Genomic DNA, 25,926 nt, shown 5'->3' with positions numbered 1-25,926 from the left:
TAACACAAGTGATTTACATTGTACACACTGACTACACCTTTTGATGTTATTACCAGCTCTTAATAATTATAAATTGTGATACGTCAGATATTTATGTTAAAACTGAAAGATACGAGCAGAGAGGGAATTTAAATAATAAAAACCGGCACATTTAAATGTTGAGCAAAGTCAATAGGATGTATGAGCTTGTTTTGAACTTCACAATTTATTAAATCTCGGAACATATTTTGAAATGGCAAGACGCAAGATGGCTTCGACCAACAAAAATAAACCAAACAAGACTATTTGTGAATGGTGGTAGTACTTTAGGAAAGATTAATACTCGAGAATCGTCCCAAAAATAATAATAGAAAATTAAGAGAAAGAAAAATTCAGCTCTCATGGCGTCGTACCTAATTCCAGACTCATTTAAGAAGACCAACTATTCTACAGAGATAAAGCAGAAGATCGTTAGTGGACGTCTAACAAGCATTATACACGTTTAAGCCAAAAGTGAAAGGGATATTCCTGATCGTATGTGGGACAGAGTGATGCAAAGGCTTAGAACACTATGTGTAACTGAAGAAGAAGGGTGCAGACTTCAGTATGCGTATTGCATTATATAATATGGTCCTTTGTAGGATATTTTTTTAAAAGTCCCTGTGCCTCCCATGACAACCTTCGGCGCCCCCCAGGGAGGGGCGCCGCACAGTTTGAAAACCCCTGTGTTATAGTATAGTTAGGAAACATCTGTTCGCAGAATAATCAGCTTAATGAGACATACATTTAATCAAGGAAACTGATTGTCTGCAACACTGCTAAAAAATTGTGTTACGGACAACTGACACAAGTTAAAAATAAAATTCGGAATTTTATGTATAGCAATACATTATTCATTTATGAGCTCACACTGACACAATCACTCAATGCTAACAGAGTGATATTATAGGAATTTTATAACTTTTTTACGAGACCAACAACTGAACATAGTAGACATACATACAATATACACAAACATAAAATTCTAATAACTACAACAATTAAAAATTCAATGTAAAGCCAGTTATAAAAAGCCATAAAAAGTAACTATCTATAACCCTGCAGAGAGACTATTTTTGGGTTTCAATTTCTTTACAAATAGAAAATGAACTTTAAAATTCTGAAAACAACGAGCGATGATTACTAAGAAATATTTTATAAATCAATTCAAGCACAATTATATCCCCCACACTATCATTTATTATTGGTTTACTATACCAATACTGCCTAGATAAAAGATTTTTGAAACAATATTATTTTTCTCAACTATAGTTTGCTATATTCTTAAAGAAATTTAATAAAATGAATACAGATATTCGAAAGTACGGACTAAAAATCTTCGATACTTGAAATCAATCAATCATCAGATGTAGATTTATAAGTTACTATAACAACACAAGGTCCAACTGAAATGTACAAACCGTTGCACACATTTCACTTTCACAATACTTGGATGTAAATACAAATTGATCCTACTATATACTGAAGAAAAAAAATAATAATTTAGAATTCAAAAGCATGCAAAATTCAGTACATCTTTAAACTGCATGATCCCCTCTGACCTTTACCTTTTACAGTCATATATATTTCTACTACACAAGTATAAAAACAAAATAGATCAAGTGCTCATTTACACACACAATTCCTAGAAACTATTCACATACATATTTAGACACACATAGCTATTATCAAAATTAAGAAAGTGACAAAATATCGGACGTACTTTTTAGGAAATTACTCAATTTGCCGCTTACATAACGGTACTATTTCGCAGGCTTTCTTGTAAAATTTTGATATGTACAATTTCCACTCTATATTTCACATATTTATGTAAATATAATGGACAGTGTTCGATTTGTTTTTGTTCGATGATCACATGACTAAGTTCAAAGTTTTAAAATTGTTTCATGACATGATGGTCGTGATTATTATCAAGCAACTGAGGTAGGCAAATCTAGAATTTAGTGTTTGTTCGTATTTAGGTATATTTCCACAACTGGGAATGAGTGAAATTTATTCATTTGGAATGTACAGGAATTGAACACACGAATAATATTTTCTGTAATTGACGCACGATTCCTTCTACGAACAAATCGAACTCTGTAGCAGCGCTTTGTTCATTACAAAGGATTAATAATATACCATGAAGATAGTCTCAATTACACAAAATATCGATTCTCTTATTTACAATTGAATCCAAGCTTTAAGAAACTGATATTAAATACTCTCTAATTAGAATTAGTTCACATTTATTATATAATAAGTCTCAAAAAAATCACAACACTTCTGAAGAAGCTTTATATGGCAAAGTTAATGGACACGTGGAATGTATTCAAATATAGAATTCTCACAATCTGTAAAAGCAATTATGACTAAAACAACCATGGCACAAATCTCAATATTTTTTCAAAATATTTTGTACTGTTCATTTTCATTCTCTCAACTGTTTATTTAAAAAAACAAGACAAATTAAACTTGGTACCGAAAATTTAACTGCAACACCTAAAACAAGGCGTCGCTTTATAAAAAGCAAGGACTGTCACAATATTTATATTGTTAAGACCAGAAATCCGACTATGTCAGCACGCACATGACTTTTGAGACTGATCCCGTGAAGCATGACCATCCAGAGCAATTCTATCGGAGTCTTTCTCATCACTACGTGAAATTTTGTCGTTTTGATATATCTGGAATAGAATGTAAAATTATTTTAGTACATAACATACCATGTTATAAACATGTAATATACAAATATAAGGCACATTCAATAAATAACGGGACAAAATTACGTAAAAAACCTCAAATATGAGAAGTGATTGTTATAGATTAGTTATGTTGTGACAGCATCCTAGAACAATTAATGGCTAGAACTAGCTAGAACATCGCGTACGAGACTCAAGAAAACAGATACTCAATATGACAGCAACCCTGCATGATTACTCTAAGCTGGAGTAGCGAAATGTCGTTCGATTTCTGTTGAAGAAGGCCGAGACCGATAGAAATTCATCGTCGTATGACAGTTCAATACGGTGACAATTGTATGAGTCGAACACAAGTTTGGGAGTGGGTTGAGAAGTTCAAACAGGAAATAAACTATATTGATTCTTCGCATCCAAGTAGCTTTTTACTCCCGTCACAGAAAGCAATATTGCTAAAGTGGAACACTCGATACGAAAAACCGGCGCATTACCGTATGTGAAATTGGTTTATAGATGGAGGTAAGTGCTGGATATCAAGCCATTATATCGTTCATGGCATACTGAGTTTCGGGATGCCTAGTCCCACAAATTGTTCATGAATGGTAAAATAATAGGGTTGGCGACGTGACGAGCGCATGACACTCTGGCTATACTCTCTGAATGAAAACCAGAAGCAGACACAGCGTGTAGCTTAATGTACCGACACTAGAATTACATATGTGAGTCCTGTATGGCAAATGTGAAAGCATTCTGGATTTTCCGCGCCCACCTGCACATCTACAAACACTCACACGGCCGCTAGTGTGTACAAAAATGACTCAAATGGCTCAATATCACCGTCTTCCATTCACCAAGCCATACAATTGCAGTCTCGACACTATCGTAAATGTTCCCAGCGATAAACAGGTGCTAGGAGGTAAATGCAAGAAGAAAGCGGGAAAGCAGACCTCACCACAATTATTTCTGAAGCACATCTCTCAGATTGAACTGTTGGGTCCCAAGCTATAATGAAGATGATTTGCTTATTTAATATTCGTGAATTTACATGTGATACTATGGGACTAAATGTACTTGGAGTCCCCGTTCTGTCAGTTACGACGATCCGAATAGTCTTTATGTCCAGACATTTCCGGTGCGTTGCGAGAGCACATCTCTGCCTCCCATCGATGGATCACTGACATGTCACGACTACGTAAGTGGCAATCTTGTGGAACAACCACTCAACCTCTTGCAGTCCCTCTATATAGCCACGCTCGAAATCACTTAATTGCACAGGGTGTTCGTCAGCGTCCTGATATTGCAGACACACACTGACACACATCAAATTCATGCACATAACTGCATTTGTCGCGTTGTCAGACGATCTTTAAATTACTAACTGAAGGCCTTCTATATTAGCTATGATCAGCACCCTCTATACATACGTCACAATTTGAGTTGTGAATTTCATTCGAAACGAACGATCAATATGAAGTGTTCTTAAATGCGTTTCACTCAGTGTATTTACATCACTGTAGAACCAATTATAACAAGCTTCGACAGGTTTCATTGCATTAAAAGTTGAAAGGAGAATCAGGTCGAAAAGTTTGAATTGTTACAGTGATCTCAAAATTATGTGACGGTATTTAGTGGTACTTCTTGTTGGAAACTAACGAAAACTTTTACCAGAATTCTTGAAAATAGGAATTAACTATTTCTTAGCTTCAATAAAACTAAGTTGATATACTTTTAAAATACAATAGGATAACCCAATACGATCTGTACACAAAGTACAATGAACATAAATGGCAAACACGAACATATGCCTTTATTCTTATATCTCTTAATTCGGTTTGCTTAATAGAACTAGCATATTCTGTTGTATACAAAGTATTAACCGAAATACATAATCATATACTCTCCATATTACAAAGACCCAGTTTACAACTTCAGTCTTTCAAATACTTAACCCCAAAACCTAAAAAGAACACACTATTCTCCTAACTCTTATAACAAGAACTTGCCCAATAATTAAGTTAAACTTTTTCAACATCTATGAAAGCAGTTGGTCAAATTTCCACAAATAGATAATTCTTAATCTGCTGATGTTTGTAACTTTCGATTACACGAGTTCTATTTGGTTAACCCAAGCTACATAGAACTACTTCGAGAGAAAAGTGTTTAAAAATAAGCAAACAAACGGACAATATTCAAAAATATTCTTTCCAGGACGAGATTTTACTTTTTTTTTTTTTTTTTTTTTTTAACGTCCTACGTTTATGCTCCAAAGTTAAGAGTGACGGTGATGGTAATGAGTGAAAGGATGGAATGCACACAAATATTGGAAGGAAAAAGGATAAGTCGGAGAGAACCCATGCACACGGTGTTTTCGCATCATAAAAGCCAACTTGTCGAGAACTGGGAACGAGCCAGGGAGATGACTGTTCTGCCGTGGCCCCAAGAGATTTTACTTAAAATCAGCATACACATGAGAAATAACGAAACAACTGATATACAAAAATCCTCTTCGACTAAGCCGTGGATCGAACTGCAGATTTCCGGTTTACTCTGTTGATGCAATAACCATTACATTATCCAGTTTTTCCTCCGATTAGACACATATTCTTCGCTCTTCAGGCTAATGTTCAGCCATTGAGATAACATAAACTGTATCACAACTTACAATCGTTGTACTTACGTCAATGCCTATATTTTAGCCAATACGTAAGACGTATGAAGTGTTTCCGAGGCAAAGTCTATGTGGTCTACGTAGGTTGCTATATATATTTCTGGCCTAGGCAACACTAAGTGTTGCCAGGTGCAATCTGACATTTCCATTGGAAAGTTTGACATTTTGTAGCATAAATGTACTCAGAACTTTTTGACTTACGACAATTTTTTTTTCTTTTACAGGTACTTGAAGAAATCAACTTGGCAAAAAAATGGAATTAACTCGTGAACATTTTCGTGCGATCATTTTTCACAACTTTCGACGTGGATTATCACGACAAGAGTGCATCGATGAACTTAAATCTTTGTATGGCGACGAAGCACCATCCTATAGCACTGTGAAAAACTGGTACAACGAATTCAATCGTGGCCGACGCTCGCTCAAAGACGAATTCCGTGAAGGTCGTCCAAAAACAGCCGTTGTGCCAGAAAACATCGATGCCGTACGTGAACTGATAATGCAAGACCGTCATGTGACTTACCGTGAGATAGAGGCATGCCTAGGCATTTCTTCCACCAGCATACATTCGATATTGCATGAACACCTGGCCGTAAAAAAGGTTTGTTCTCGTTGGATCCCGCACAATTTGACAATCGCTCAAAAGAAAGCTCGTGTGGATTGGTGTAAAGAAATGCTGAAAAAATACGATCGCGGTGCTTCAAAAGACGTTTATAAGATCGTCACAGGTGACGAATCATGGATCTATGCGTATGAGCCCGAAACAAAACAGCAATCGACCGTGTGGGTCTTCCAAGACGAGCCAAATCCAACGAAAGTTGTTCGTGGAAGAAGCACTTCGAAGCAAATGGTCGCCTGTTTCTTCGGCATAACTGGTCATGTGGCGACTGTTCCGCTTGAGCAACGTAGGACGGTCAATTCTGAGTGGTACACCACCATTTGTTTGCCTGAAGTCTTCGGAGAAATTCGAAAAATGAACAAGAGAAGACGAATCATTGTGCACCATGACAATGCGAGCTCTCACACATCGGCTCAAACCAGCGCATTTTTGACCGGCCAAAACGTCGAAGTGATGGGTCATCCGCCGTACAGCCCTGACTTGGCACCCAATGACTTCTTTTTATTCCCACACATCAAGAAAAAAATGCGTGGTCAACGATTTTCGTCGCCAGAAAATGCTGTTGAAGCATTCAAAAACCATGTTTTGGAGGTGTCTCAATCGGAGTGGAAAAAGTGCTTCGAAAATTGGTTTGAGCGCATGCAAAAGTGTATAAATCTTGATGGAGAATATTTTGAAAAACAATAAAACCATTTTCGTTGATAAATATTCGTATTTTCATTATTAGGCCAGAAATATATAGAGCAGCCCTCGTATATATAAATGAAGACGAACCTAAAAAGTGAACAAATATGACTGGTCTAGGAAAAGATGGAATAGTGTATCGCCCAGCGCACTGTATTTCGATCTCCAGTAAGTCGCACTGTTTTGCATTGTGAATTTTATTAAATTAAACTAAATTAAATTAAATTATACTATCCTTTGATGGATCTAGTATAGTGAAATAGCTTTGAAATTTAAAAAAAAAGAAATAACATTCAAAATACATAATGCTGCGGCTAAGAGGGAATGAAGTGAATAAAATTCAATACTTTCTCAGATACATTCCGAAATTTACCTTTGTAACAAGAAATCTAGCTGCTTCTTCTATGTTGATATTTTCTTTCGCAGACGTTTCAAACCAGCCGGCAAATCCTTTCTCTTTGCAGTATTCATCCATTTTTGAAGCGTTGTTAACTAAGCCTTCCTTTTGTTGGTCACACTAAAAAATTGAAATAATCAACATGACACAGTAGAAATATTCTCTCCAAGAAGTTAGGCATATATACGGACGTCACACGTATTTATATTGCTCCAGCTCATGAGGTAACTATATGAATTGTACAGTAAATTAATTAGATATGATTGTAAATAGAGGCTAATATCCAAATACTATAATCAGTGTTAGAATTAATGGGGAAATGAGAAAGAAATATCCCTCTATAAAGAAACAGAAGCACTGTTGGGGGGATGTGATTACAGGTGCGTGCACTACAAAATATACTGCGTATATTTTCTTCAAGTACAATTGCGTATCAAAAACTACGATATATTTTCGATTTACTGAAAAACGTGAAATATCTGAAACTGCATCATGTTTTGATACATGGTTCATACACAACATTGATTAGCTATTTAAAAAAAAAATCGGTGATTTAGAGAAAAATTCACTTTGTTTTTTTGATACACCTTTGTACATGCCACCATCTGTAAAAAGAAGCATTTCAAGTTTAATTTGAATATGTTCTGTGTGGTGGTTTAACAGGTCATTTACATTTTGTGGGAAAGAAATTTTCTACCTAGATACTATGAACTGAGAACAATTCGTGTCCGTTAGGAAGAGATTACTAAGACGTTCGGGAGGAAAGAAAATTGACCGAGTTCTGTCTGAGGGTGTTAATGAATAGAAGAGGTCTGTCTCATAATATGACATATATATCATGGTAAAAAGTTTGTAGTGCAGCGAAACCTCTTTTAACGGACACTTCATAATACAAAGCACAGCTGAATGAATAATTGATTTTATTAAGAGCAAGTCGTTTTCGGCCACTTGACTAAATCTTACAATAAATCTCATTTTTTTCCATACACTACGATTAAAATTATTGAGTCTTTACCACTATATTAATGCAGGGGCGTCATTTAGGGGGTAATTCCCCCTTAAGAGTTTGATGAACACACATACTTTAATCGATTGTCTACTAATATATTAGTACAAACGTGAAAGTCTTATGTCGCTGGTGCTCGTTCCCCACCTCAAGCTAAGTCTGAAATGACGCCCCTGCATTAATGTAAGTCGCTGGAATACCTTACAAATAATCTCAAATGACATTTTTCCTGTTCTCCTCTACCTTCTTATGGATTTATCAAGTAACAATCAATTGTCAAATTGTCATTGCCCGCACACTGGTAGGATTGTCATGACAAGCCAAAAAAGAAACAAAACGTTTGGTTGCAATACGATGAATGTGAAGTAATTATAAAGTAAGAATTATGTATACCAACATATTGTACTTATACACGCAAGTGTTTTGAAGCTTTCAGCGTGTGAGTTTTTCAAAATCTTAAGCCACTGTGCAGCTGCTTTTGTGGTTTGACAACGGTGATTTCACCTTCTGTCAAAGTGAACATGCCAACATTTACTGGTAATTTTGAATGCATGGTCACATGATTTGACTACTTTCGCTCTCAGTCTAAGTGCAAGGATCTAAAAGTCACATTTTCGGTTCCAAACAATACGTCTACTAAGTAAATAAAAATAGACTTGTGTATGTCTTACTTTATTTTAATGTAAATATGTTTCCTTCTTTTACTTGTATTTGTTCTTTAAATACCCCCTTCCAGATATTTAAACAAAAATTTTAACTCTCTCTTAAATTATAATATTTATAAATCAATGCAAAATATAACCACTGTAAATTTTAAATGTAGCTCACATCTTTGGAACACACCAGAAACAAATGAACAATTGCTGGTGGAAATACATGTTGCTTAACGTGCCCATTTTCTTGGTATTTGTATCGGACACATCTCCAGAATCAAGCAGGTAAGTGAAGAAAATCCGTACAGTTTTTTTCCTTACGTTTTAGAACGGATGCGGTCCACAACTTTGATTTCTGTAAACTACTGTACTTGGTTTTCATGACAAACGAAATGACATGCAATTTCCTAGTATATCATTCTTAACTTTACTACTTTCAGTTTTGAACGATACTTCAGCTTGATAGAACATTTTTTTAAAAAATATTATTACTAGCCATTTTTCTTCGCGATGAAGAATTCCGATTTTCGAAAAAAAAAAAAAAAATGGTTACAGTATTAACACTAAACATGGCTAAATCTAGCTAAAACCGCGATCAAAATTATTATCTAAACTAAGGATAATATTAGGAAATGGTTAGGTATGCATATTCTCTATTCAGTGGGAAAGAATTCTTTTGTCCGGCTACGCTACAGTTTCCTCCAATGAAAACTTCGATTTCAGGCGATAGTCAGTGCTGGGGAATAAAAGACCATAAATGATGGCGGCGAGGTCTCTCGTAAAGTGAGTACACTTCAAAAGCGATGTGATATAAACAGAATAACATTCTGTTTTTTGCTTTTTAAAGATGCAGGGGTATTAAAAGAGGTACATGAACATGTTTACTATATTATAGACAAAAAACACATTGTTATATGTTTTACATGTTAATCACATATACATGTATATCAATTCTCATTCAACATTTAAATTTTTATTGTACAGGCTTTTCTTCTACTATGGAAATGATTCGAAAATATTCTTGACAATATCTTCATTATACGGGATGCAAGATCAATAAAGCACAATAAAATGAAGTAAGATCGTTTTAATATTTCTTTTCTTTGCATAACAAATTATGCAAACTTTGTAAATCTGTTGTCTTCATAGCTGAGTTGCCTACATATTTTCAACAGGAAGTTTGTTTTTTAATTATAGTATTTGAAAATTACCCTTATTCTTACGTTAAGATTCTTTACAGATAGCACTTGCGTGTGCTGATCGGGATTTATGCAGACAATTCCGATTGTGTGCTATAACGTGTATGCTCGAGCAGCTGCCAAGTCCATTTCTTACTCTTTCACAAGATGTGAAGCAAAATTCTGTTGTACTGAAATGACGCCAAAACTCAGCACTATTGAAAAAGGTATGTAACTGACACTTTTCCATGCGGAGTTCAGCTACGAAACAAATGTAAAACAGTATTGTGATAATAAATTTCGCAGCGAAGATGTATGTGTATGCCGTCCTGACGCTACATACAACAAAGATCAGTGGTTAAGCATGTATCCACAAAACGTAAAAGAAGAACCTAAGTTAAAGTGATGAATTCTGTGCTGCGTAATGGCTGATGGCTTTTCAAGAACCCATCGGAATAATGATATAGTAAAAGGATCAACATAGTTCAATCAATTTATCAACATTGCCATATCAATGTACGCTGATTAAATGCACTCTTAAAGTAGTGTATACAACTTTCAACAGCGGCACATTAAAGTGCGAACGCGCAGCTACTGTAAATTATAGGAACCATTTCATGATGACAAGTAGAGCTTTGTAAATACAAATGAAGGAGACTACCTATCACACTGAATAAAATTTTTCCCATTACCCACCGTAATATCAATGAAAAGAGACGTAGTGACTCTATTGCCACTGTAGTAAAAGTTTCTCGAAAAGATTCATAGTTGTTACACAATCTGGTTACGCTGGAAATGTGTAACTTGTATAATCACTGTACATAGATTCACATTTCCAGACGAACATTTAGCTGCACAGTGTGCGTATCCAGTTACAATCTTAAAATGCACTAAATGATAGCCTCAAATAGGCTATTCTCAACTTGTAAATTACAATTTATGCGAGTTTGTCCCTAAACTATTATTTTGAGTATTTGTGATATGTGTAATGAGAAATTTTAAGGGTTCTGAGCCATCGTATTAAATGAATTTTCGTAAGTGATACAAAACATAATACTGATGTTATTTTTTAAACTTGTGAAATACAACTGGTTGATTTCCCAACATTACTTAAGATTTTCTCACTATTTTTAACCTAACTGAAGTAAACAAATGAGTAGAAATCTTACACAAATTATAATATCTGAAAGCAGAATTATAATGATAAGAGGAAGCACGAATGTTCCCTTGAGGCGTGCATAGTATCAAAATATAGCATCTTAATGTTCTCTATGTGTATTGAACGCCAATATATCCTAAAGTAAAATGAAAGGGACGTCACACAATAAAACTGAAACAATTGAACAACACCATAGTTATTAACTTACCTTGTTTGCTAACAATATGCATGGTATAGGTGAACCATTTGCTAACTGCACTTTTGAGTCGAGATCCACTTTCCATTTCTCTACAGCATCAAACGTTGCTGTTCTGGTCACATCAAAAACGATGAATGCTCCAACTGCCTCCTTATAATACACTCTTGTCATATTACCAAATCTTTCCTGCCCTGCAACATAATAAAGATACTAAAACTCCACAGTTATTGTACTGATTTTGGCTTACATACGAACTTTCTATAATTGCTCTACTCTGTAACAAAAATACTAGCAAAAATAAAAATTCACATTTTTCTTCGTAGTACTTAATTTTTCTGCTAGACGTTACTTCAATACATTGCTCAGAAGAGTGAATGGGATTTGTATGAGTAATGACAACTCACTCTCCACTCGATTCCAAGATACTCCTAAATTGGGTGCTCTCATTATTCGTATAACTTCCGTTTGCTTACTAGTTCATTTCCGCAGAAACGGGTAATTTGCCAGCAACAGACTAGTCTGCCAGCCTATTATTACACTGCTACGACGTAGTAAAGGGAATACGTACAAACGATACGACTTTTACGACGAGCAGTTTCTACAGCATTGCCAGATTGCGAGTATTATAAGAAACCGAGATAGAATGCATATGAAGTTGATAACGGCTATAACTTAGTGCATATTGTTGTTTGCGAAAAATTTAGAGAAACTAGTGTTATTGAAAGAAGATAATAACTTGTTAATATTAAGAAAGTTATACACGTTATATAACTTTCTTTTATAATACACCACTGTCTGGAAGTAGCGTTATGTTACTCAAGTGATTTAGCTGAACTATGACCTATCTCTTGGAGAATTCGTTGCTCTTCGTTTGATGGAACCTCTCCTCACCCAGGGCCAAAATATCACTATTGATAACTTTTTCTTACGCCTTTTCTATTAGCCAGAAAACTGAGACAAAAGAAAACAACGAGAGGTGTTATTCTAATTTTTTAACAACCGGTTCTGAACGAGAGAGAGAGAGAGAGAGAGAGAGAGAGAGTGTGTGTGTGTGTGTGTGTGTGTAGATAGATATGGATAGGTAGGTAGATAGATATAACTATCTTAGGAAACAAATCATACAAGGCAGCAAAAGCAGAGTTTTTACTGCATACCACAAATGATAACTAGATACTTACACAGCATCCTAATACAAGGTGATGTGGCGAAATTAGGTAGCGCTGCGAATATATACTTGGAAGCAACTTATTCAAAATAGATGGTTGTCAAAAAGTGTTGGAAAGACCTTAATCCAATGGATCGACAATTGTTGATAATGGTATGTATGCGTTTCAAATAAAATAACGCTCGTCCTTACACTCATGTGATCCCAGTTCTCATTCTTGATATCTGAGCACTTGAGATTAAGAAATAAACGCTTATACCTTCTTCTGAGAGATAATATATTTAACCCTGTAGCTGTAAGTGTTTCTAAAAACAAAGTTAATTGAACTAAAGTTTACTGTTCCTGGGAAAACTGGGTAACACTTACTGTTATGTCTGGGTATAACAAACGGTTCTGCGAACTCGAAATATTTTAACAACCGGTTCTAGCGAACCAGGCCCGTAGCCAGTCTGATTTATTAGGGGGGCAGAAATGAAGACTGAGGGGGCAATGACAAAGACATCACAGAACACCATAAAATTGTACATTTATTTATTATTTACAGAATCTGTATTTATATTTGAATTATCGAAACCGTAAATTTTTGTTTCATTTTTGTGTGCTTAATACAAGCTCTTTGCGAGGTACTTTGTTTCAAATTAATAATTAAAACTGAAATATTTATTATTTTACACATTAGAACAAAATTATATTACAGCAATTTTAGATTATATCAATGCAAAATAGAAGTATATGTTTTGTTCAATGTTTGCACTCAATTTTCTACCTTTCAAAATAAGCGCCTGGCTGGCGCCATTTTGCGTTTTTTCGATTTTAGGCGTTTACGTTGTTTTGAATATCTCAGCATGTGTTTGTCCCAATAAATTGAAAATTGCTGGACGTCTCCAACTCGTGCAGGGCTAAAATTTTGATTTCTTAACATTTTTGCCTAAAACCACTTGAAGGGGGTGAAATCAGGGTCTGCAGTAGCAACATTTTTGGACATTAAAAACATGTTTGGGAAGAGGAAACAACTGATGTAGAGGTCTGAATTTGTGTGTGCATGTAGCCCGGGGTCATAAGTCGATATATACAAATTTACTGACCTGTAGCTGCTCCCAAAGACCTGAAAAAAATCGTAAAGTTGGAGAATTATGCCAATTTAGCATATTTCACTGTCCAATATCTCCAATGGGCCTGGATAGAAAAATCTGAAATTTTGGGAATAATTAATCCTTTAGTATACCATAACATACAACAAAGCGCGTTTTTTGTTTTTAAGCAGAAGGGAGTCAAAGTATTGAGTAATGACGTCATACTCTCGGTGGTGTTTTGTTCATAAAATCTACTGGGCATTTGTCAGTGTTTACAGCGAGTAAGTGTTCACTGACTTGAGAATGTAGATCAAAAGAAAGGACAACAGTCTCCAGCATGAGTTGACAGTTAAAACAAGAATAAACATGATTGAGTATCATTGATATAGCAAGCAGCAAGAGCAAGGAATACTTACGGACCATTTTGACTTTCCTCGCCTTCTGCTGATAGCGGCATTCTTCACCAGTGCTGCTGGGTCTGATAAGATAGTGTTACAACTAGCGGAAAGAAAGCGAGCTTGAGAGCCTTGACCGGACTAACCATTCATCCTACTTTATTTTACTTCACAACAACAAATTTCCAGTAGATTTTATGAACAAAACACCTCCTAGAGTATGACGTTATTACTTAATACTCTGACTCCCTTCTGCTCAAAAACACAAAACGCGCTTTGCTGTGTGTTACAGTATACTAAAGGACTATCTACGCCCAAAACATCAGATTTTCTTTGTTTTATCCAGACACATTGGAGTTATTGGACGTTAGTCCCCTCATAGTTAATATTCTAGAAAACTCTTAACGGACGTTTATTTAATCAAACTGCATCGGTGGAGAGACGATTAAAGAATGCTTGAGATGTGTTGCGACGTACAAGTTCTAACCTAACATTCTGATATTCATCATCCTCATCACATATATCAAAATTTTAAAACACAGTCACTTAAGTTTACACTGGTAGTTATTATAATGAAGCGTTGTCGGCGCCATCTTGGTTTCATAAATTTCAATTTCCTGCCTGTCTAAAATTTAAGGAAAATTTCGGATTACCTGAGTTCCAATGGATTTAAGCACTGGCAGGGCCCCCTGACACAACCAAATTTCACTCCTCTACAGAGATGGATTTTCGTTAAGTCTTGATGCCGCTAACAGCTCCTTCTGTTCCACAACGCCATTTCAGTCATGGCCGAAGCGAACTTTTTCACCAGTGACAACGTTCAAATATAGGTTAAGAAATAAATTTTGATAGGAGTATGTTTATATCACAAAACATATTACAGGTTAGTCCAAGATGCAAAATTTACGTAGGTTCGCCTAAAGAAAGCAATTTCGCTAATTAATTTCCAATATAGGATCACTCCTTGTCACTTTGGTTTAATTAGACATGATTCTTTTCTTCTTCATCTATATCTGTGCGTTTAGCATGCTCACTCGCACATAACAAATAATATATCACGTACTAATTAAATATAAAAATCATTAACAGCTCAGATTTAGAGACTTTTACTATTATTATTGAATATATATATATATATAAATTCTAAAAATTTAACTTTCTAAATCGTACTAGAATCGATTTCTTATTCTCACCTAATCTCGTCAGGTAGCACATTTCCATAGCCATCTCGAAACAAATGAGTAACGTAATACTTGTAATATTAAACAAATGCGAAAAAAAACTTATAGTAATATTAATGGTTTGCACGATATATAGCATGAATCAACGTATTATAGCATTTCCAAAGTGCTCCCGGATAAATTTAGAGTAAGTAATATCGTTATGTTAACGATACAAACACTAACGAAAATAGAACAATTCAATTTTAAGAATGACTACATGTAAGTGTACATTTCATGTAACGCGGTAGTTCACATTACTATACGTTAACGCGGTGCCATGTTATAGGACTAGAATATCACGTACGTTGACACTACCGTACTACTATTGTGTTATGTTATCTGTACAGTTCAATTATATGGCCACAGTCATTTACTGGTTATTTACCAGCTTTTACCTCCACTGACAAATATTTTGTTCATGTATTAACCAAAACATGGCCTGCGGGTATAGAATACACGGGCCAATGATGGCACAGGTATATTGTAACCGAACAACTACAATGCAAAATATATATTATATACTGTCACCGACTTAATTTAAGCTAAGGCCTACTAAATTGTGTTAGTATTTATCTAGCTTATTTGGAGTTTTGAATCACGAGATCAGCATCGATCTTATATACCATATCTAACAAGGTACATTCGTGAAGTGTCCCCTCGGGATTCATGTAAAACTGATTTAAATGCAAAGTTCTCCATGGCTCAATGTGTATTGTACTATTTTAGCGGCCCATATGGGTAATTTCCATATTTATGAGCCTTCATATACCCGGAATTCAATCATGCACTACTATAACGCTCGGTAACAAAATTGCTTTTAGTTTCTTTAGATGCAACTGAACATGAATGCGGGCATATGCAAAACAAATTGGATCAAGTACTGCTTCTCTGACACGTGTTATCCACACCGGCCGCCATATTGGATTCAACTTTTGGTTTTTCAAATGGGAATAGGTGCATGTGATACATCAAATTCATATAAAATTCATTGGTGTAGTGAGTTTTACGGTAGCTTGTACCATTTGCGAGATATTACATGTTAAATCCCTCTAGGCACTTCGCGAATAGACATTGCAGAATAATATCAGTTACGCTTACGTTTTTGATGTTGACAAATCAAAACAATTTCTAACTGGAAAAATACTGTAGGTATAAATAAACTCTCTACAACATTGGTGTCATAATAATCTTACAACATTTCTGTGAGTGACTGTTATTACTTTTATGCTATACTATAACAAGGAAGTATTGTATTACGAACAAAATGCCTAATGTAAATCTAGATACGACCAGATTTTGGTGATCTACCATATTCTATTTACGTCTGTGTGTCTGTATGTATGTACGTTCAGAAAACATTTCGTCAACAATAAATCACGTAAGAGATCACATATACATACGGGGCCCTGCACAACTTTTCAAATGGTTGCATTTGTGAGTGCCTCACATTTAACATGCAATATCTTCCAAATGGTACAAGATATCGTAAAATTTACTACCCCAATGAATTTCCGAGAAAATTTTGTATGAATCTGATGTATCACATGCACCTATTCCCATTTAAAAAACCTAAACTTGAATCCAATATGGAGGATCCAAGATGGCGGCTGGTGTGAATAACACGTGTCAGAGAAGCAGTACTTGATCCAATTTGTTTTGCATATGCCCACATTCATGTTCAGTTACATCTAAAGAAACTAAAAGCAATTTGTTTATGGCGCAGGTAAAAATTACGTATACTGTAACAATACAACCGTAACGTTATTAAACAATAAATAAAAAGGGGTTTAACGTAATACTGGAATAATAAGCTCACATGAAACTCAATGATAACAAAGTGAGCATAACTTAACACAACAGAAGCCACAAATTCAAACCACGTTCAACTCAAATCTACAATGTATCGTTACCAATAGAATCGGTACGTTACAATAATAATAATAATAATAATAATAATAATAATAATAATAATAAACTATGTGAATCCTACGTTGGTGAGAAGAGCATTACTTGTTTCTAATGCGTAGAATATTTTGTGATCGTCTTAAAAAGTGGCAATACTACACGGACATAAACTTGGCGAAGTGCTATGAGGAAGGGTAAGTGAAAGTACTATTAAAACAAAAAATCATTCCACAATCTCTGATGCATTACAAAGTTGTATAGGTTTACATTTATTATATTGTTTTCTTAACTATGTTCAAAATATGTCCTACGTATATTTACTTATATGCTGATAGTACAAAATCAATGTTCTGTTGTTAAATTACGTATATACAATATTCATTGTAAGTATTAAAAATTAAAAAAAAAAATCCATTATATAAACATTTAGAGAGTAAAAATAATACCAAAAATATAACATTTGCGACACTTTTCCATTATTTTCTTATGGGAGTCAAATGATTGCGTCTCCTCATTAAGGGTAAGTCAAGCCATCGTTCTAGTGTTAACAAAGGAAGTTTCCGTGTGATGTAATACGGCAAGATGTATGGGTCTTTTATTTAAGTCAGATCGCGAGGCTTCTCTTCAAACAAGTAAATGGCTGTGCGATTCACAGAAAAATACTAATTGGCTTTCAACTACATAACACTCAGTAAATTGACTGAATCGCAAGAAATCAATTGAATAAATCAACATTTATTAGGAGAATAATATCCTCAATTTTCATGTTCCGAAACAGCTTATTAACTGCCACTTTCCTTTCTTGCTAGCAATTAAATTGCGCTCTTTTAATGATAAACAGGACTCTCACTTTACTCTGAACATGGTACTATTAACATATTTGATATGTGACAAATGATATGTCTTTATGCTGTGACATGTATATTACACTGAGTGAATCCCTGTTAAGAATTTGAGTGTTGACACGCTATTCAGGCCAAACTGTAACTTACCAGCAATATCCCATAACTGTAATCTAATTTTAGTATCTGGATCCCAGTTAAGAACTTTTAATGCAAAATCAACGCCTATCGTGGCTCGGTAATGTTGTGAAAAAAACTGATGAACATAACGCTTTATAATAGACGTCTTCCCAGTACCAAGTTCACCAATAACTAGAATCTTGTATAAATGCTCTTGCTTCTCGCCCTGTTGGGCCTGAAAAAGAATAAAAACAAAGAGGAGTTACAAAGGAATCCTTTATTCTCAAATCAACATAGTATAATGAAATTTATTACAATAATTTCATCGAAAGTAGAACAGAAACACTTGATTAAGTTTTGTTCATAACAGAAAAGTAAAGTAACTTATATAAATAGGTTTACAAATATAGCAGAAACAACTATCGTACAGGTTACCTTTTAGGATTTATGATATATTTTTATATCATGACGCAGTATCGTCTTTAACCACTTATTTAGGTTCTATAACAGGTATTTAAACCGCTTTTTTTTTTTTTTTTTTTTTAATTGGTCAAGTCAAGGATGGACCAAAGAGCACCCCACATGTGTTTTGGAACTGGATAGTCAACTTGGCGGCACCAAGTGGAGGCAGAGGGACGTAACTTTTTTTTTCTTAAGGCAAATTTCAATTTTTTTTCACGCCTTTAGTTTTCAAGATATCAGACTGAAACTTTGCATACAGATAGTGTGTGCCTTTGGGTATTTCTTATTTTTTTTTTTTTTTTTTTGAGATCTACGTGAAACCGGGACAGTGTCCGAGGGGCGCAAGTATTCGTGTTCGAGGTGATTTCTTTTTTAGAAGAATGGGGGCGTGGTGGTTCACTGGTAGAGCGTTCACCTCCGGTGCTTGGGGTCCCTGGTTCGATGCCCGCTCGTGCGGTGTGGACTTTGTGGTGGACAAACACCGCGCTCGTGGGTTTTCTCGGGGTTCCCCCCGTATCCTCCCACTTTCTTCATTCCACCATTTCACTCATCTCTCATCATCACCGTGTCCTTTAGCCTAATCGGCATAACCGTGGATCGTAAATATTTCATTTCATTTTCATTTTTTCAGAAAAAAGATAATTTTTCCTAATTTTTCCAGTTCAGGTGTACGATACGGACATGTGAATGGTACCGATGGTGTTTGAACCATAACTCTAGGTCAAATAGTATTGACGCAGTACATTAAGTATTATACATACATATTATATATATATATGAAAAATGGGTCACCTTCAGACTAGTTCCAAAATTTCTCCCGACCTTAGTTTTCAAGATACAAGATTGAAATTTTGGACGCGTATTATGTACATAATGTGTTTTTACCAGGCCCGAGCCACAGGGACGCAAAAATTTCATTTTTTTAAAAAAAATCTCCCGGTTTTCTAATTTCTGGTGTATAATATGAACATGCGAGTGGTACCGTTGGAAAGTATGCTCTATCCTGAAAAAAAGGTATGAACCATGATCTTACGATAAATAGTGAGGAAGCAGTAGCTGTTTGAGTGAAAGCCTAAAATTTACCTAAAAAAGTAGACATGCTAAAAGGATTAAATTTCAATTATAGATTAAGTAATTAAAATATGTGCGGACTTCGTTTCACAGAATATTTTGGTAACAGCGAAAAGCCTGAAAAGATTTGGGAGGGCACCAAAACAAAAAATCATGAAATCTATATAGCCTAATAGAGAAAATATAAATTAAGTATGCGCACGAGACGAGTCGAGACAGAATTTTCCTGACAAAATTCGAGTCGAGACACAGCTCTTCCAATAGAGAAATATACATTTTTCGAGTCGAGACATCGCTTTTACAGCACATTTTCGAGACGAGACAGTCTCAAATCTTGTATCGTGCGCATCCCTAATATAAATGGCCGCAACCCTCCATAAGTATGATTTATTTGCCTTGAATTTAACCTATCTTTTCAGCACCGACGGCATAATGAAATGTGAACCTATAATTTAACATTCAATTCGGACTATTTTTACTATTCCGTGGAATCGAAACCTCATTTATGTGCAGTAATCACATGGCTATACCGAATGTCCTGCATGCGAAAAGATAAATTGCTTTTAAAGAGAAATTTATTGGTAGAGTTTATTTTAGCATTTTAAACAAGGATAAAAGTGAGGGGGAACGCGGGGAAATGCCGTCCCCCTGCTTTTGGAAAATATACGTGGCGTACCCCAACTTTCTAATAAAATTACAATGGGCAAAGATAGGCACGGGGGCGGCGTAACGTAATGCGTCCCCCTACCTCTTCAGATCTATTTTTACCCATGATTCTAAACTGTCATTGACGTTCCTATGTGATACTGTATTTGAGCGACAACGCTCTGAATGGAAAGCACTGATATGCACAATGGAATGATAGTCACAATAATTCTTTCCACTGTACATAGAAGTACATAATTATGGGCGAAATAGGATACACTCAACTTCATTTTTTAGAAAAATCTTCTTAATGCATTATTTTATTTTTGAAACTGTGACCGTATTTTTTTTCTATGACTGTTCATCTCTTTAATTTTGAGCACTTACAAGATTATGAACCATAGTTGATTTCCAAGCTACATTTTACATTTAGTGTTAAATTTTGTTGTTTGAGATTTTCCTCGTTGCTTGTGCAAGCTCTTCTTTTCAAGAAATACACAAGAAATATGGACGAATAAACTACTAGTGAGAAAAAAAATTCAGGCTTACAAAAAAAAAAAAAAAAAAAAAAAAAAAAAAAACTTGCAAGTTTGCTTGGGATAATAATTTTTTTTTTTTTTAGAAAATTACTACTCATTTTTTGCTTACTTTAAAGGTAATGTCAGATATCAATGATATTAACTATGATTATTTTATTTCGTTAGTAAGGAGATAGGTTGGCTTGTCTATTTCCTACCAACGAACGTACAAAAGAGGCTGATAGAAAAATTTTTAGTAAATCATTTTCTTGTTGCTGGTTTTCGGTTACTTCAGATATCACAATATCAATTTATTAATATTTTTCTCGTGGTCTTAGCCTTCATGTAATCTTGTTCTTTTCACTTATTTACTAGTTTCCTGCACACATTACCTTTTGTTATTATTGTTTAATTACGGTTTCCTCGATTTATATTTCTTGCTGTTGGATATATGTATGAATGAGTTATAAATATTAATATAATACAAACACCATAAAAAATATAGTATAGGCAAATAAGAAATAGTGCGAGTACATTACTCACTTCAAAACTGAATTAACATCAAGCTGATTTTTTGGTATTGTAACTACATATCTTGTATTGAAAGATTTGGAAAGTAAAAAAATCATGTAGTATATATATGTTGTTTTCTTCATTACGGAGGGTACATTATTTTTTTAAAAAACTAGCTGAACCTGCGCTGTCTACTCAGCGCATCGTTCTGTTATGACCATGAATCTCCTTCCCACTGCTCATGTCTCCTTAATCACACAAGTAAAACATGGGAGACTCACAAAGGAAGCGAATTACTATGTATAGATGTTGGAGTGAGTTTGTAACAAATTTGTAGAAGTAACAAGATATCAAGTGGAAATATTTTTTTTCTAACAAATCCATATCCGTCCGAGTACGCCCCATTGTCTCTCTTGAAGCCTTTGAAGTTGCCTGCATGCAATAATAGGTTTTGTCATTCAGATTTAAGCGAAGCGCCTGCAATGTCCGCCAACCCGCCATACGTAACGTTTCTACTGGTTGCCTAACATTTTGGTTTCGGCCTGCAACAATGTTAATCTTATGGGCTCAAAACGACCCCTAAAATGTTGAATAGAACAAATAACGACACGGTTTTTGAAAATCTGAATGAGAACTGGACAATTTACATACAATATGGAATCGATAAGTGAAAACACCAGGTTTCTAGCACTTCTGGTTTTCGAGAGCTCATTGTCGAAATGATTCGGGACGAACATATATACAGAGCATTTTAACATATAGTCTAGCTGAACCTGCGCTCTCTACACAGCGCATCATTTACATATGAGCATACATCTCCTTGTCACTCTTCACAACATCTGTGCATGTCCCTATACAGACACAAGTGAAAGACGTCTGGATTTAAATTGGCAAGGGGTATCACACAGGGGAGATTTTTTTCGATTATTTTCTCTCAATATCTCGCACCGATTGCAAGATTTGAGCCTACTTCCGGTTGGAGTGTCTAATTAATGTATGACCAGTGTTTTCTTTCTTCTTGCATACAGTATGTAATAAGCAAACACATTACATACACAATTAATTATAATGTCAGTTATATATGGTATTCATTGGGCAAAACACTCCAAAAATATTAATCTTAGACTTGAGAAATGGTTATCCTTCCTTTTTCATTATTATTTGGCTATGAAACAAACGTCCGAGACATATAGAATCCCTATATACACCTATGTGGTGTTGGAATGTATAATGCGTAGGATATAATGCTTTAGTTTTTTTTTTAATTTCAACACTTCCAGCGTACCCGTAAAAATGTAATAAATAAATAATGGACATGTTTTTTTTTATATTCAATTAGAACTGACAATCTACGCAAAATCTGCAATCGATCAGTGAAAACGTCATCTTTCTAGAGTCTGTAGTTTCCGAAATCTCATTGTCGAAAGGATTGGCCACAAACATATAGTTTAGAAGAACTCCAAAGATGGCAGCACAATTCTTCTGCATTGATTCTGGAGAACGTTTATTAAAATGCAAAGGCACTGAACAATAATTTAAAAAAAAAATGAACTTTATGAAAAAGATTATTTAAATAATCTATTTAAAGCACACATACTTCAAAATATTTGTCTTTGTTAAACTGAAATTACAAATAATCGTAAATAAAAGGTTTGAAATCAAAAGTTTGATGTTGGAGCTCAGGCATTTTTATTGCTATTGTGGCATTTTAATAGGTAGATAGTTTAGTGTGAGATTTGAATCTCATATATTTTTCAACCGAGAATCGAACCTCATATCTCTGTAAAGACCAAGAAACACTAACCACTTAGACACACAGGAGATCTGCACACCATCTCTGTACCTTTAAATGCGTCTTAATGTTACAGAGACTAATGTCGTTTGTTAATTACACCAGAGTTACCAAATTTCATACAACTAGAAAGAGGACACCTCATTTTAAGTATTGGCATTTGAAACAAAACGCTCTAAGAATTAATTCATATAAACGTTAAATATATGCTGACATCAGCGAGACTACAAAATTGCTACGTTAATGAATAAATTTATACCTGAACAACACAAAATTATTACTTTAGTCTTTATCCTTTGATACTCCAGCTAATAACCATGGATATTTTTCAGTTGATTCAACTTTCTTCAACAGATCCGATTTATTTGTTTCTTTCTCATTTTGAATCATGAGCTCCCTTGTGGCTAAGTGGTTAGCGTACGCGCCTTTGGCGTGGGAGACCCAGATTCGATTCCTGGCAGCAGCTCATGTGGTTCGGATTCCACGTTAAGCTGTAAGTTCATGTCTCATATAGTCTCGCTGCTGAAAGGTGGGTTGGAAAAAATAGTATTTTTATAAAAAGAACAAAACATGTGTTTAAAACATGGAAAAGGTGTTCAAAATGTTTTAAAACACACACAAAAAACACGTTTTAAACATTTTGAACAGTTTAATACATGATTTTAAACATATTTCAAAATCGGTAATAACGTATTTATTAAGACTTTTTTGTTCTTACAACCGATCTTTTCATTTATTCTATTTTCGTTAAGACTACACTGTGTTGGGTACAGAATATTTCAGTATACATTAATAATTCTCAACTTACTTCATACCACGACCTCTTTTTATTACACCCTCTTGCCAGTGACTCTCGTAAGTACTTAAGGGGGCGCTGTGGCTCAGTGGTAGAGCGTTCACCTCCGGTGCTTGGGGTCCCTGGTTCGATCCCAGCTCGCGCCGTGTGGACTTTGTGATGGACAAACACCGTACTCGTGGGGTTTCTCGGGGCTCTCCCATTTCCTCCCACTTTCTTCATTCCACCATTTCACTCATCTCTCATCATCACCGTCTCCTTTAGCCTAACCGGCATAGATGTGATGCGTAAAACTTAAAGATTTCATTTCTCGTAAGTACTTTCTTGGTTGTAATAAGCTTTTTGGGTATATTTAAAATCTATCTACTATGGAGATTTTACACCACCTATCAATATACGGCAAAACAAAAGTCCTCACCACCCTTATGTACTGAGAACGGGTTGAGGGAGAATGATGAAACTTGAAAGTGGTCTGACACATCAGATCGTGCTATCAAACACCATGGCAGACATCTTTGATTGGTATTCGAAATTTCAAATGCATGTTGCATGTTTTAAGGCTAGAATTTTACCAGAAATACGGCTGTGCGGTTATTTTAGCCCTAAAGCAAGTCATTTCGGAACCGCTTCTGAGGTTTCTAGTTATGCCTTTAATTAGTTAAGCTCAAGTTTCGTGGACGCGAATGAGATTTTTGTTGCAAAATTTGATTACTATTTTAGAACACTGATGCTAATAAAATTATTTTAAAATAATAAATTTTCGAAAGTAATGTATGAAGCACATTTCATGTTGTGCTAACTTTAGAATATTTTCTGCAAGCCTATATAAGTGGTTGTGTTTTGAGTCAATAATTTATTGAAGAAAAGTAATATTTGGGGCGTTCAGAGCATAATGGATCCATATCCATTTTCAATAAAGTTCAGTTTTGCTCAGCGAATGAATCTTCGCAGTCAAGAGTCCAAAACAAATTTAACTAAAACCATGCGAAAGGGCGTGTGATAGTTTCATATGACAGCCGCTAGACAGGGGCGTCAGTGAGACAGGAAGGCAACCGCCCCAATTCCCACTCTGGATTTCAGAGTTTGGGAGCAGTAAAGGCAGTTTTAGAAATCTTTTCACAAGAAAAGTCCAACAGAATAAGCTTGAGGTCTTTACACCCAATAATTACGGAGAACATACAAATGATTCAAACCGGAAAGTTGCTTAGGCCTAATTTCCAGGATTTTAAACAGGCTCGAAATTCGAAAGTAGAGACACCTTTGGAATGCTTGCGCTAAAAATATACAAGAGAGCAATATAGGCATATAACTCCTTACGGCCAATGGAAATGGATTATAACTGATCAAAATCCGTGTTTATTTGGTGTAAGGACTTCAATCTTTTTATGTCGGACTTTGCTCAGCAAAAGGTTTTTAAATCTGCATTACTTCCCCAAAATTTGAAATTCAGGGTAAGGGGTGGATGACCTCTAAAGAACGTCCCTCTAGCGGCAATTATATAAAATTCTAGATTGCATCTTGTCACGTAGTGTTTCTTTCTTTCCTCTCGGATTCGTGGTTGTGAAAATATGACGTTTTTCGTTGGTGTTTTCTTTTGGACACATCCTGTATTTATTTAACGTAATTATGCATCATTGACTATGACATTCGGAGTTTGACTTGTTAATCATTCCCACGCTGCAGCGTACACAATATAATGTTATCTTAAATTTATGAGCAAGGAAGGGGAAATTAGCCTTTCTCCCCCATTCGATCAAAGCCCTTGTGTAGCGGTTGTCCTATGAAACTCTAATCCACACCCTTTCACGTGGTTTTTGTTTCATTTATTTCGTGCCCAGCAAAGATACTACGTTTGCTTAGCACAAGTGTACCTTTCTGAAAATAAATGGACTTGGATCCCTTGTGCTCTGGACGCCCCATATCTAAACCTATTTTATAAAAACTGAGTTGGAGCCAAATTTATCCTGCAACCCAAGTTTGTTCGAAACGCATAAAATTAGTTTGTTTAGTTTGATTGATTACAGTCTTGCATCAATAGCAAGACTATATGATACAGGGCTTTGTTTAAAGTGGTATCCGAACCACTACTTTTGAAATTTTACGTCGGATCGCAGCCAAAATCTATA

The 25,926-nt window shown here is 35.2% G+C and overlaps 1 protein-coding gene across 1 annotated transcript in view; it reads right to left on the bottom strand.

The window, feature by feature from the left end:
* Positions 1-849: 849 nt before the first annotated feature.
* LOC145683878 (uncharacterized) overlaps positions 850-25,926 on the bottom strand; it is a 55,013-nt gene continuing 29,936 nt past the window's right edge. The window contains exons 2-5 of the mRNA XM_081755509.1: positions 18,034-18,238; positions 11,290-11,471; positions 7,062-7,205; positions 850-2,705 (exon numbers count right to left, since the gene is read on the bottom strand). Coding sequence (XP_081611635.1) covers positions 2,598-2,705; positions 7,062-7,205; positions 11,290-11,471; positions 18,034-18,238 — 639 coding nt within the window. The 3' untranslated portion in view covers positions 850-2,597. The remainder of the gene's footprint in view (positions 2,706-7,061; positions 7,206-11,289; positions 11,472-18,033; positions 18,239-25,926) is intronic.

Source organism: Thermobia domestica, chromosome 4, assembly GCF_964235325.1.
Source record: "Thermobia domestica chromosome 4, izTheDome1.hap1.1, whole genome shotgun sequence".
Lineage (NCBI taxonomy): Eukaryota > Metazoa > Arthropoda > Insecta > Zygentoma > Lepismatidae > Thermobia > Thermobia domestica.
This window is presented reverse-complemented; position numbering and strand designations above follow the sequence as displayed.